The sequence below is a fragment of the Phyllostomus discolor genome, chromosome X (genome assembly GCF_004126475.2).
Source record: "Phyllostomus discolor isolate MPI-MPIP mPhyDis1 chromosome X, mPhyDis1.pri.v3, whole genome shotgun sequence".
Taxonomy (NCBI): Eukaryota; Metazoa; Chordata; class Mammalia; order Chiroptera; family Phyllostomidae; genus Phyllostomus; species Phyllostomus discolor.
Window position 1 is genome coordinate 101,943,741 of NC_050198.1, and position 12,761 is coordinate 101,956,501.

The 12,761-nt window shown below is 35.2% G+C and overlaps 1 protein-coding gene across 2 annotated transcripts; it reads right to left on the minus strand.

Annotated features, from left to right (window-relative positions):
* Positions 1–789: 789 nt before the first annotated feature.
* On the minus strand, positions 790–8,697 carry HMGN5 (high mobility group nucleosome binding domain 5). Of its 2 annotated transcripts, XM_036016544.1 has the most exons (6): positions 8,487–8,695; positions 6,731–6,760; positions 6,158–6,187; positions 5,825–5,875; positions 3,440–3,571; positions 790–2,108 (listed from the first exon to the last, which is right to left on the minus strand). In XM_036016544.1, the coding sequence occupies exons 1-6, from the start codon at positions 8,499–8,501 to the stop codon at positions 1,347–1,349; spliced, it is 1,020 nt and encodes a 339-aa protein (XP_035872437.1). In that variant the 5' UTR covers positions 8,502–8,695; the 3' UTR covers positions 790–1,346. The 2 variants fall into 2 exon arrangements, with proteins under 2 accessions (XP_035872437.1, XP_028378494.1); XM_028522693.2 differs by lacking the exon at positions 5,825–5,875 and having other exon boundaries at positions 1,022–2,108; positions 8,487–8,697.
* Positions 8,698–12,761: the final 4,064 nt, after the last annotated feature.

Here is a 12,761-nt window from a genome sequence, read left to right on the forward strand (position 1 = left end):
CAAAAAAGATATACAAATGGCTAATAAGCACAAGAGAAGATGCTTAACTTCATTAGGAAAATGTTAATCAAAATCACCATAATTTTGATCACCCCTAAATCCCCCACTAGGATGGTTATAATGCAAACACAGACAATAACAAGTATTGACAAAGTTGTAGGAAAATTAGAACCCTCATACATTGCTGGTGAAAATATAAAATGCTGAAGCCACTTTGGATAATAGTCTGGGATTCCTCAAAAAGTTAAACACAGGATTACTATATGAACCAGTGGTCCACTTCTAGATACATACACAGGAGAAATGAAAACACATATGCCAACAAAAACTTGCATATGAATGTTCATAGAAGTATTATTCATAATTTATAAGACATGGAAACAACCAAAATGTCCACTAACAATGTAGTATTTTGGCTCAATATAATATTAGCCATAAAAAGGAATGAAGTAATAATATATGCTACAATGGGAATGAAACTGAAAACATTATGCCCAGTGAAAGAAGTCAGGTAAAAATGGCACATGTTCCGAGATTCCATTTATATGTAGTACCCAGAATAGGCAAATCCATAGAGACAGAAATAAATTAGTGGTTGCCAAGGACCAGTGGATGTGGAGTTGTCTGGAATTGGTGGTGATCATTGTACAATACTGTAATACTGTGAATATACTTAAAACCACTGATTTGTACACTTTGAAATAATTAAAATAATGAATTTTGTTGTTAATTTTATCCAAGTGCAAACAAAATTTTAAATGATTTCATGAACATCACAATAGAAAGATGTCAAGCATCATAATATTTTATTAACTATATTTTGGACATATAACAAACTACAATCACCTTTGAAGAGAATTTTTATTAAGATAAACAGTAAAGTTTTGTGGATACACATATAATCAGAACTGCCCTGCTGGAATGAATAAGACACAGTTGGAAAAGATAATTCTAACTCCTTAGCATTACATGAAAATATTTCACCTTTATAAAAGCAACCTAGAGAACCACACACGATTTTTTCTTTTCAGATCTCTGCACATTATGAAATTATCACATACAGGAGTAAAATTGAAGTTCAAAGATTTAACACATAACTTACACAAAAGGAAATTTACTGACAAAGCTGAAAGTGTCTTCTTCTAAATATTTCACTATTATAATCACAAAACTTACAAAGGTTTCATGTTAGGAAATGTGGCTAATGATCAGTGTGAAGATATAATGAAATTTAGTTAATGCTAAAGAAAAACTGCTTATAAAACATTTGATAAAAATATTTACCTCTATTAACATTACAACACATAGGCACATATTACCAAATTATGAAACTACATAGGGCAGCTTTAAACAATACTCTGAGGGTCTTCTTTCTCTTCATCTTCTTTTTTGACCTCTTCTTTTTCAACTTCAGGCTTATTTTCACTTTCCTTTCCATGCCTTCCACCTTTCCCATCTCCTTTTCCATCTTCCTCCTCTTTTCCTTCTTCCTCCTCTCCATCTTTGTCATCTTTGCCATCTTTGCCATCTTCTCCCTTCTCTTTTCCATCTATCTCATTTCCATCTTCAACATCTTTTTTGTCTCCATCCTCTCTATTGTCATCCTCTCCATCTTCATCCTCTTTTCCATCTTCATCCTCCTTTTCATCTTTGTCCTCTTTCCCATCTTCATCATCTTCATCATCTTTTTCATCTTCATCATCTTCTCCATCGCCTTCCTCTTTTTTGTCTTCTCCCTGTTTTTCATCTTCTCCTTTATCTTTTTCATCCCCAGATTCTTTGCCATCTTTTTCTTTCCCCTTTTCATCTTCACTCTCTTTTTCATCTCCTTCCCCTTTTCCATCTCCACCCTCATTTTGGTCTTCTCCTTTTCCATCTCCTTCTTCCTTTTTCCCATCTTCATCCTCTTTTTCACTTTTTCCCTCATTTTCATCCTTGTCTTCTTTTCCATCTTCTCCTTTCTCTTCTTCTTCTCCATCTCCTTTCTGATCTTCTTTTTCATTTTTCTTTTCTTCTGGTGCCACTGCTTGTTCCTTTTCTCCTCCATCTTCTTCAACATCAATTTTTTCTTCTTTCATTTCCTCAAATTCTTTTTCAAGAGCTGGAGCCTATATGTAGAGGGGAAAAATCATGATTGTATTTTTAAATTCAGAATTCCCCCTAAATATTTAGACAAGATTATATATATTTTATGAAGTAACAGCACTTCATACAAAAAAAGTAACTTTTTTGTGGAAAAGGCCTCCTAAATATCACATCAAAAGGAAAACATTCTAAGAAATAGGATTAATTAAAATATGTCCACACAAACAGAATTTGGCACAATAACTTCAGGGAAATTTAATTCATATAAATAATCCTTATAAAAATGTGAAAAAGTAAGTACAGAAAAAATGACATATTCTATATCAATCAGCAATTCTCAATGAGTAGCATACATGTAAAAAAAACTGCATTCCTTGAAGAAATATTATGTTTTGTTTCTATAATGGTAAGATTTAAGTTTTTTGTAAAAAGTTACTTAAAATGTTTTTGCCATATATTATAGGATCACTTGGAAAAAGATTTTCCCTATATGTACAGGTTTAGTTTGTAGATTTGAGACTTTATCCCATTTTCAGTGTTTTACTATAAAACCTAAAAATGTGCTATGCATTACATATGCAAAGCAAGACCTATTGAAAACATTTACATAATATTTTGTTCTGCAATCTGCAGGGAGGCGCAAATAATCATGATCTGGGAAAAGGATTTACAAATAACCCATGTTCTGACAAAAGGAATAGATAATTAGTCTATATTTAATAAGAGAGTCATTATATTACTAAATCATTATCACTGGTGTTGTTCTATTTTAATAGCAATACTATACTAAGCCATTGCTCCTACTACCCATACATGTAAATCTCATATTTAAATTAATTTTCATTTTCTTTATTTTCCCTTTAGATACCATTATACTATGTGTTATAGATTGAATGTTTGTGTCCTCCCAAATTCATATGATGAAACCTAATCCCCCATGTGATAGTGTTTGGAGGTAGGTTTTATGGGAGGTGTTTAGGTTATGAGTTAGGTGTCATGAATGGAATTAGTGTCTTTACAAAGGACAGAGCTCTCTGACCTTTCCATTATGTCAGGACACAGAGAGGATTGCCATCTATAAATCAGGAAGCAAATCCTCACCAGACACAAAAAATACTGTAGCCTTGATGTTGAACTTCCAAGCCTTTAGACTCAGAAATAAGTTTCTGTTGTTTGTAAACCACCCAATTTGTGGTATTTTGTTATAGCAGCCTGAAAATACTAAGACATGATAGAATCACTACTAAATAAATGTGTCTGTCTCAACTTTTAAACTACAAGGCAAATAAGATTTCAACCAGTTGCACCAATTGTTAAACTTTCAAATGGACAAATCTGTTAATATTATAAATACCTCTATAATTTTGGCTCCTCCATTTTCAGCATTTTCGTTGCCGTGTTCTTTAACAACTTCTTGCTTGGTTTCAGCTATGTTTTGGGGACTTGCACTTGCAGTTGTTTCCATCATATCATCTTTTTTCATTCTCTGTCCAGCAACACAAAATAATAAAAATAAATATACAATTTAACTGGTGTATTGATTAAATGCCCCAAGATATTTCACCAGATGTTGTAATAATTTATGAAAAAGCTTTAAAATACTTGTAAAAACTTTGAAGCAACTGAATTATCACTAGAGACCTTCACTTTCATTGTAAACTGATGTAGCATTAAAAGAGAGGGGTTTGGGGCATTGGGTAAAAAAGATGAAGGGCTTAAGAAGTACAAAATGACAGTTACAAAACATTAATGGAATATAAAGTATAGCATAGAGAATATAGTCAATAATATTATAATAACTATGTATGCTACTGGGGGGTGGGTACTAGACTTAATGAGATCACTTCATAAATTATATAAATGTCTAACTACTATGCTGTATACCTAAAACTAACACAATATTGAATGTCAACTATAATTGAAAAACTAAAATTAAAAATAAATCTCTTCATATATATTAAAAATGAATAATGTTCTTCTGATACAAATTAAACAAATTTTCTTTCAGATGAGCAGCAACAAGTTAGAATGCTGAACAGTGGTCACTCAGGGCCAACTGCCAGCATTAGGTTAGACTGATAAATGAATTGCCTTTGACTAGAGGGGCTAGTTTATCTCTGTCATGTCTAATAATTACCCACAGGGATTTGTTGATTACAAACCCTTCATTGATAATAATTAAGAGAAATACTAGAGAGATTATCAATTTACATATATTTCAAAGAGATCACCTGGGGCATAGTTGATTAAATCTATGTGTCTACAAGTTTTAGAATGACTTAAATCATGATTGTTTTTTTTATCAAGAAAGATTTTTGCCTAAGTACGTATGTAGTAGAAAGAGCACTGGGTTAAAGGGCCAGAAAATCTGTGACATTTGCATCTGCTGCTTGCTTTATGTGATCTTGAGCAAAAGCATAATTCCCTTTGAGCTTATCCATTCATATATAAAAGAAAGTAATGCCATCTATGTCATAGGGATGTTATAAGGAGCAAATGATAAAATATATGTAAAACTGCTTTAGAAACTGTTAAATGCAATATAGACAGGTAACATTTTATTATTTTTAAAGATTTTATTTATTTTTAGAGAGAGGGGAAAGGAAGAAGAAAGAGAAGGAGAAAAATATCAATGTGTGGTTGCCTTTCATGTGCCCCCTACTGGGTCCCCTTGTGGGGACCTGGCCCACAAGCATGTGCCCTGATTGGAAATCAAACTGTCCACCCTTTGGTTCCCAGGTTGGCACTCAATCCACTGAGCCACACCAGCCAGGTGTGGATACATAGATACTAGATACGTAGTATTTTGAAGTCCACGATTATATAGTATCTGTTTTATTTTAGCAATATCTTCTATTTTTAAAGGAAACAAAGTATTTACTATTTTTATAACCTATAAATCAAGTACCTAATTTTATACAATAGTGATCTTGAAATGTAAAATAGAGAAAAAATAAACTTTCTCTTCTATTGTCACTTACTCTTATTATTAAGACTTAATTTGCCCTAGTTTTATCAGTATCTTTTAATCAAGAATTTCAAAGCATTTTACAAATAAGACTATAATGTAGACCACAAAACAATGGGATTACATGACTCTAATATTCTCATAGCTTTAAACTTTTATGATTTAATAATTCAATCAATCCTGAAAGCATAAAGCATACCTCAATAAAGCACTTAAAATGAAATTGAATTATATTTACACATTTGCATATAAATAAACAAAAAAGTATAAAATGAACTTAATATTGAGGTTATTTCTATTTCCAATGTCTTTAGCCACAACATCAGAGCATAGAAGCCTATATGAAATCAATTGAGTCCATTTAAAATAATGTATGTGAAAGCACATTGCAAATTGTAAAGTATCAAATATGTTAGTTATTACAATTATCAGAAAGTATTGCCTTGGTTACTATAGTTTATACCTTTTGTTTTTTTAGGAATATGGGTATTGTGACTATATGATATCAAAGGAATGTACATTTTACAGGTCTATCCAATTAAAATTTTGTTTTGTCTCTTCCTACCTAATGAAAAGGCCAAAATACAGTGGACAATCACAGAACATGAACAAATATTCCTTTACTCGAAGAGATTACATGTACCAAATGGTATAATGTAATATATTACTAAGTGAACAGAAAATTTAAAAAATGGTCATCTGTATGCTTTTCCAAAAAAATTTTTTTTAACAAAAGCGATTTTCTCTCAACATTGCATGTTGAATATTTACTCTTGGAGTTGATCTTTTGGGCTTCAACTCTGGTATAATGGGCACAGGCATCTGCATTAAAAAACAAAACAAAAATGAATAAACAAACAAACAAAGAAACATGAGCCAAGATGGGGGGAAAGGAAGAAGTCAGAATTAAAGATCACTAACAACATTCAACCTCTTAATAAAAACAGGTGGGTATAGTTCAAGCTGAACACCAGGAAAACATTTCCTTCATGTCAGAGTTTTTCCTTAAAAACAAATCTTGTAAATATAGAATTGTCCAGGATTACCTAAATTTTAAAATTCTATTTCACAATACACGGGCAGATTTTTAAAAAGACTACTTACAGCAGACAGTCTGGCTGATCTTCTCCTTGGCTATATGTGGAAAAAATATATTATCAGTTCAGAGAATTATGGATACACAATACTAGAATTATTTATATTTCAATGAAAATACTTAGTGTAACACTACATAAATATGCAATTATTTACACTACAAAAGCAATTATGAGCTTGATTATAAAGTGTCATAGTAGAAATAAGTTTTGATTTCTCCCTCCTCTGGACTCTATATAACTAAGAAAAAAATCTGAAATTAAAACTTCAGTTGCTAGGCTAAATGAACAAAATCACTAGTAACAAGGAACATATTTAGAAATGACAATATAGCCCCTTCTTGTAAACTGACAAAGCAATTCTTTTGCTTAAAAGGAAGAAGATCCCTCCAGATCTTATCAAGATCAATAAGGTCCTAAATTCCAAGAAGTTTGGAGTTTTCAATACATACTATATTTTTGAGAGAGCTCACTGACATATATATATTGGAACTCAAGTATCTATATTTTAGCTGCTTTTATGACCCTCAAGTTTTAAAAAGGAGTGGATTTTTGGACAGATTCTAAAACTAAGGAAACTCACCTCCTGCGTCATATCACCTTGACCTGCAGCCTATACAGAGGAGAAAACCATACAGAAATAAGATCATCGATATAAACATATAGATGAGAAAATAATGCTTATGGAATACAGTTGCAACATAACTACTTAGGACTTTTTCCCAGATTCCCGTTCAAGAAGCTGCACATTATTTCCTAGTAGCATGCTACATACTGCTGTCTACTACTGTGCAAATGTACACCGAGATGCAAATGTATTGACAAGACATTAAGTTTACACAAATGATAATCAATTTCATCCTTTTGTGTACTTTGCATCTCCTAAAAAAAAACAAACCTTTTAAATTTTAAGATCCACCTGTTGTTCCTAGTGTTAAAGCCCCAAAGAAAACTGTGGGGGCGGGCAGAATGGAGGCGGGGCTTCATGCCATTTCCCTGTTTTGCCTTATGTTTGAGATGCAATTGTATTTATCTGAACCTCTCTAATTACTCTGGACTATCCTACCCTCCAAGTTCTTGACACAAGAACTACAACCCCCACAATGCTCTGAAGGGGGGATCTCTTTGTTACAACGTCAATGCGTTATTCTGAGGAGCCAGCCGCATTTTTAAAACTTCCCGCCACTACCTGCTACAAGGTTGCTGTCAGCTCTGCAAAATAGCAAGGCACATTGCACAAGCCTAGAAAAGTGCAACGGCGGGAATCTCAGAAAGGGGGATGGTGATTAGAAACCATTGCTTCCCGTGTCTGAGCAGCGCTCTAGCCTGGGAATTATGAAACCATTGCAGGATTCATAGTACAGCCCCAGAGCCCCGGGGAATTTCAATCTTATTCCTATGCTATAGAAATAGGGAAGGTAGATAAGATAGATAAGAATCATATCAAAAGAATCATAATGCTTTACATTAGCACCGCGTTTTACAATTTTATCAAGCATGAAACTGTGTTCAATTTCACTTCTAAGGGACCCTTCCTCCCAAAACAAACACCTAGCGTGAATTTATTTCCCGTCCAAGAGAGGAGCCACGAATTTTGAAGTGAGGGTTTTCGGGAGACCTGTAGCCCTTGAGGAGCTCAGATCACTTGTGCATGTCGCTATGCCAACACGAACAACACTTTAACTACTTTAGTTCTTGTTTCTTTCCACCTTTAGACGGAGAGCTTGGAGAGCCCCAGCGCTCTCAGCCCTAAAGTTGTTAATTACAGCGGTGAATCTCTCCCTTCTCCAGGACAGTTTGAAGTCTGCGCCGCCTAATGGCACAGGATTACCATTGCATAGCCATCTGGCATGACAAGAAGTGGAGGAGGGAAGGGGAAAAAAGGAAAAAGAAAACGGGAAGAACAAAGGCAAATATGGGAGAAAGCCACGGCTTTCGTACTCCCAAACGGGACGGTTCCCGGAGAAAAGACGGAGGCTGAGGAGGAAACTGGTGCCTGGAAGTGCGGTTGGGAGAAGTGTTCTCCAATAGGGTAAGCGGAGGAAGGGGGGTGGGGTAGGAAGCGACAGCACAGCGCTATGGCTGTTTGTAATTCAGCATGGAGACACCTCATAAGCGATTCTTTGCCTTAAACAAAACAAGTCAAAAGTGAACTACTAGTTGCATGCGAGACCATCCTAAACCTTACGCCGACTGTTCTTTGCCCTTCCCTCCCCTTCCATTCCGCACATCACAAAATCGAACTAGAAGTCAAAATCCTTTTTTAAAAAAAATCTCTGCTGGTTAGGAAATATGTATTTCAGTAGCCAATCCCCCTTATATCTTCCCATTTCACTTACCTTTCTTTTGGGCATTGTTGCAGCTCTCCACAGAAGATTTTACCAGTGAGCAGAAGAAAAGCTGAAAGCAGTCTGCTTCTCTGCTCCGAGAGCAACTGAGTTTTCAATGAACTAATTGCAGCACGACCTGTACTCGCCTCCCCCCTCCCAAAAAAAAATCTCTCGTTATTGGCAATATTAAACACACCAAGACGCAACCGAACTACGTGAATGGTTAGCTGGAGTGAGAGCCAGATTGGAGTGACAGGCTATCAGGCCAATAAAGGGAGGTGACCAGCCTAGGGGGCGTGGTGCACGGACTTGCCTGAAGCCCTCGTACGCTCCCAGCTCCGACCGCTGTTGGGGTTTAGGAGCACGCGGACTTTGAAAACGCAAAGTGTTCAAGCATAAAACCAGCCAGAAAGCCCGAGTTGTCTTGATCATTTTCCTCCACTTATGTTGTAATGACAGGCGAAGGCCACCGAAGTTTGCTTTCTCCACAGCTTCCGAAACCGTCCACTTTTACTGCTTCCCGGGGCAGGGCGGGGAGGGGAGTGCTTTTGAGACCTGGTTGCGGGTAGGCTCGTCTTTCCGTTCTAACTCTGGCAGGAGGATGGAGATGAACTAAGTGGAAAGCGCTCGTTCAGAAAGTAGAAAAGAGTGAAGATATTTTTTCTGGTTTTGGGTACTTTCCGCCAAAGCAGAACTGTGGCCCTGGCACAAGGAAGTTGCCAAAGTTGCCCGTATCCTGCAAGTAGAGAGTAGCAACAAAACTGGGAGCTGGAAGAGCTGGAAGTGCCTGAAGGTAGGGACATCCGATAAATAACCCTTATCCCACTTGGTGGGAGTCCACCAAGAATTCAGTGGGACCCGCATGAGGTTTGTACTAACAGAGGCTCTCCAGAGGGAATATGCTGGTACAGTGGATTTTAAATCTAAAGGGAGGTCCACATATGAAACTGTTTAGAACTGAAGTCTGGACTAGGATAAGGTGGTTAAGGCACTCACCTCTGGAGCAAAATTTAAGGATGTGCCCAAAACTCGAGAGATTACAGTTAAGCGAGTGAGGTGAACTATGTTAAGTGTAAGGTAGAATCCTGTCATTTAAAAATTTGATATTTTTTTAGTCATGGACTCTCACATTAATTTACATCTTTACAATGGTGTATTAAGTATTTCTCTTCATTACTGAGTTTTGGGGTACCCCCTTATATTTTGTGCCTAAGGAGAGTGCTTCCCTAGCCTCGCCCAAGTCCTAGCCATTTTAAGTGGCTTTCTATGCTAAAAGAAGCTTCTATTTGCTTTCCAAAGTTATTTCCTGAGACCTGTGGATTGTTGGAGTGGGGGTGGGCATTGGCAAATAAGGTACTGAGTATAATTATGGGTAAACATAGGGTAAACATAAGTCCAAATCCCTGAAACCCTTTCTTACAGCACCTTGCTTTGGCTGTTGTAACAGCTAATTGGACTTAAAGGTGCTCCAACAACAGACCAAATCCCTATTCTGGAAAACATATCCAAAAAAAAAAAGAAAAAAATATCCAAATTAACCTTTTGAACAGTTACTTAACGGGAGAATTCCATTTGTATTCATGTGGACTTAAAAAATTGGAATGGTGAGTTTACAAAATAAATATTCAAACCACCCCTTCAAATTAAAATACAGCTTAACAGAAAAAAAAAAACATTTTTATTTTTATCCATTTTCCCCAGCATCTATAGTGGGGAATTTAACAGATTAGGTAATATAAGACTGACCGAAGCTCAATTCCCTTCCTCCATTCCCTTCCTCCAACCTCATATGGCATTCTAAGTCAAGTAGGTAAATCAGAAAGACATTTAAATTGCATCTTTTGCCCATCATTATTAGGATCATCCCCAGATGCCCTAGATGCCTCTTTTTACCCTTATTGTGAAAGCATTATTGGATGAGACTAGATATGTTTCAATCATTTTATTTTCCAAGAGTTAGAAGCTAAGCATAAAAACTGGGTTCAATATAAGTATTGCCTCATAAGGATAAAGAGAAACATGAAGGGAATAAAAAATCTATCATCACCAGAACACATTCATTCAACAAATATATGTATTTAGCATTATTTTGTGAGTTGGATTTTGTTTTTGTAGACTAGCCAAAGAAAATGCAAAACCCTGTGGCATGAAAAATTGCATTGCGTGGTTTCTGGCTTTAAGGATTTTTTTCATAAGTTTGCAGGATAGAGCAAACAGATGCATACATATTTATAAATCAAGGTTGCTGGTTGCTTGTATCATGTAAGTTGTGCAATCTACGTTCAATTTGCCCTGAATTGTTCGGTAGATTGTTATATTTTAGCAAATGCAGAGGTAAGGAGAGTTTGTTCTTATTCTGAGAACAGAATGCCTTGTCCAAGTGGATTGAAACAAATGATTATGAGGAGCCCTGGGAGGAAAGACAGTTGGGAGGCATAGCAAATGTTGCAGGTCACTGAGCTCTAAGATTCCTCTTAAGTTTGCAAGCAATTTTCTTTCTTGATCAGTTTCTCTTCCATGCAGTCTAACCTGTTGCAGTTATGAGGCGTGTCTTATCAGAATACAAAAATAGCCATAAATGCATAAGAAAAGTTTGGGTATGAAATATTTCTTTAATTCCTGACCTGCACCTTCCATGTTTTTCTTTTCAGCCATTAACCAAAGTGGTCTTCTGCACAAACCAACCTTCCCTAGGCTCTTTGCCTTTGCTATGTTATTATTGTTGACTGCAGTCTCCTACTCTTTTATCTTCACCTATCAAATGTTTACCAAACTGTTCAGGCCCCAGTTAAGTATCACCTCTTTGCAAAAAGCCTTCTCCAATCATTTCAGCCTAAAAGATACTACCTTCTTGTCATACTATAGAATTTAGATTGTACTGCTCATATGACACGAGAAAGCTTGATATTTTCCACTACACTCCAACAACTCTTACAATTTCCCATTTAATTAAAATTGTATATATTTAGTTCCTCTTATCTAAATAGTTTCTTAGCACGTCACACTACATAACTTCTATATAATTTAACATTAAATACTATTTTGGTAAAATTGATAAATTATTCCTTAGTAAAGTTTTTACTTTTGTACAATTTGTTGAAGTTAGACTTTTTATTAGTTTATTTTTTTCTAAAATTATGTTGGCTTATTTCTCTTTTTAGATTATTTTTGAATGACTAAGAAGGTTCATTGCCAGACAATTCTCCACAGAGCACTCTAATTTCCACTGGGTATTAAGTATGCCTACTACCACTCTGAAAACTTACAGGAGCTTCAGCATGTCCATTTAGTAACCATGGGGAAATGACATGGGATAATATGAAAAAGTATACAGGAAAACACCAACATTGACCTGTTTGAGAAAGAGAATCCGAAAGAAAATATTATGTGTTTATGAGAAAAGGGATGGTAGGCAGTTAAGATAAAAGGGGTCTTCAAATATCTTGCATAATCATAGTTTTAAAAGATATATATACAAAAGAGTCACAGGGATGTAAAGCATAGCATAGGGAATATAGTCAATAATATTGTAATAACTATGTGTGGTGCCAGGTGGGTACTGGCAATACTGGGGGACTACTTTGTAAAGAATATGCTTGTCTAACCACTATGCCAGACATCTGAAACTAATACAAAATAATATTGAATGTTAACTGTAATTGAAAAAATTTAAATTGTGATATATACATACAATAGAATACTACTCAGCAACAAAAAGAAGAATATGGTTCGTACCCATGGCAATGTATGAGAACATCACAGACACTATGTTGACTGAAAAGGCCAGACACAAAACAACACATGCTGCTGTATTAAATTTACATGACATTCTAGAAAAGGCAGAACTATGGTGACAGAAGCAGAAATGGGAGAGATTGAATTTTGGGATGCGATAGGAATTTTTGATAATTGATTATGCTGATGTTTACACTGCTGTACACATTTGTCAAAATTCATCACATTGTATACTTTAAATGGGTGCATTTTATTGCATGCAAAGTATGTATCAATAAAATGGATCTTTAAAAAGTGGAAAAAAGAAAAAGATATAAATAAGTGATGCATTATGAAATGTATTTCTAAATATGCTACTTTGCATGCAATGGGAACTCAAAAATACTGATTCATTAACAAATATTTTCTTTTCCTTATTAAGTTATCATTAATTTTGGCCTCATTCATTACCATTATTATCCTTATTATATTAGCAAAATAAAAATGAACAAACTAGTTACTATTGTTAACAAATAATAATGTAAAACTTGTAGTACACAAGTAAAATAA

Excerpts from the sequence above, each read along its gene's own strand:
- HMGN5 (XM_036016544.1), bottom strand. Across the intron at positions 6,188-6,730 it reads AAGGTGATATGACGCAGGAG|CCAAGGAGAAGATCAGCCAG; the intron begins GTGAGTTTCCTT and ends TTCCACATATAG. Across the intron at positions 2,109-3,439 it reads GAGGAGCCAAAATTATAGAG|GCTCCAGCTCTTGAAAAAGA; the intron begins GTATTTATAATA and ends CTCTACATATAG.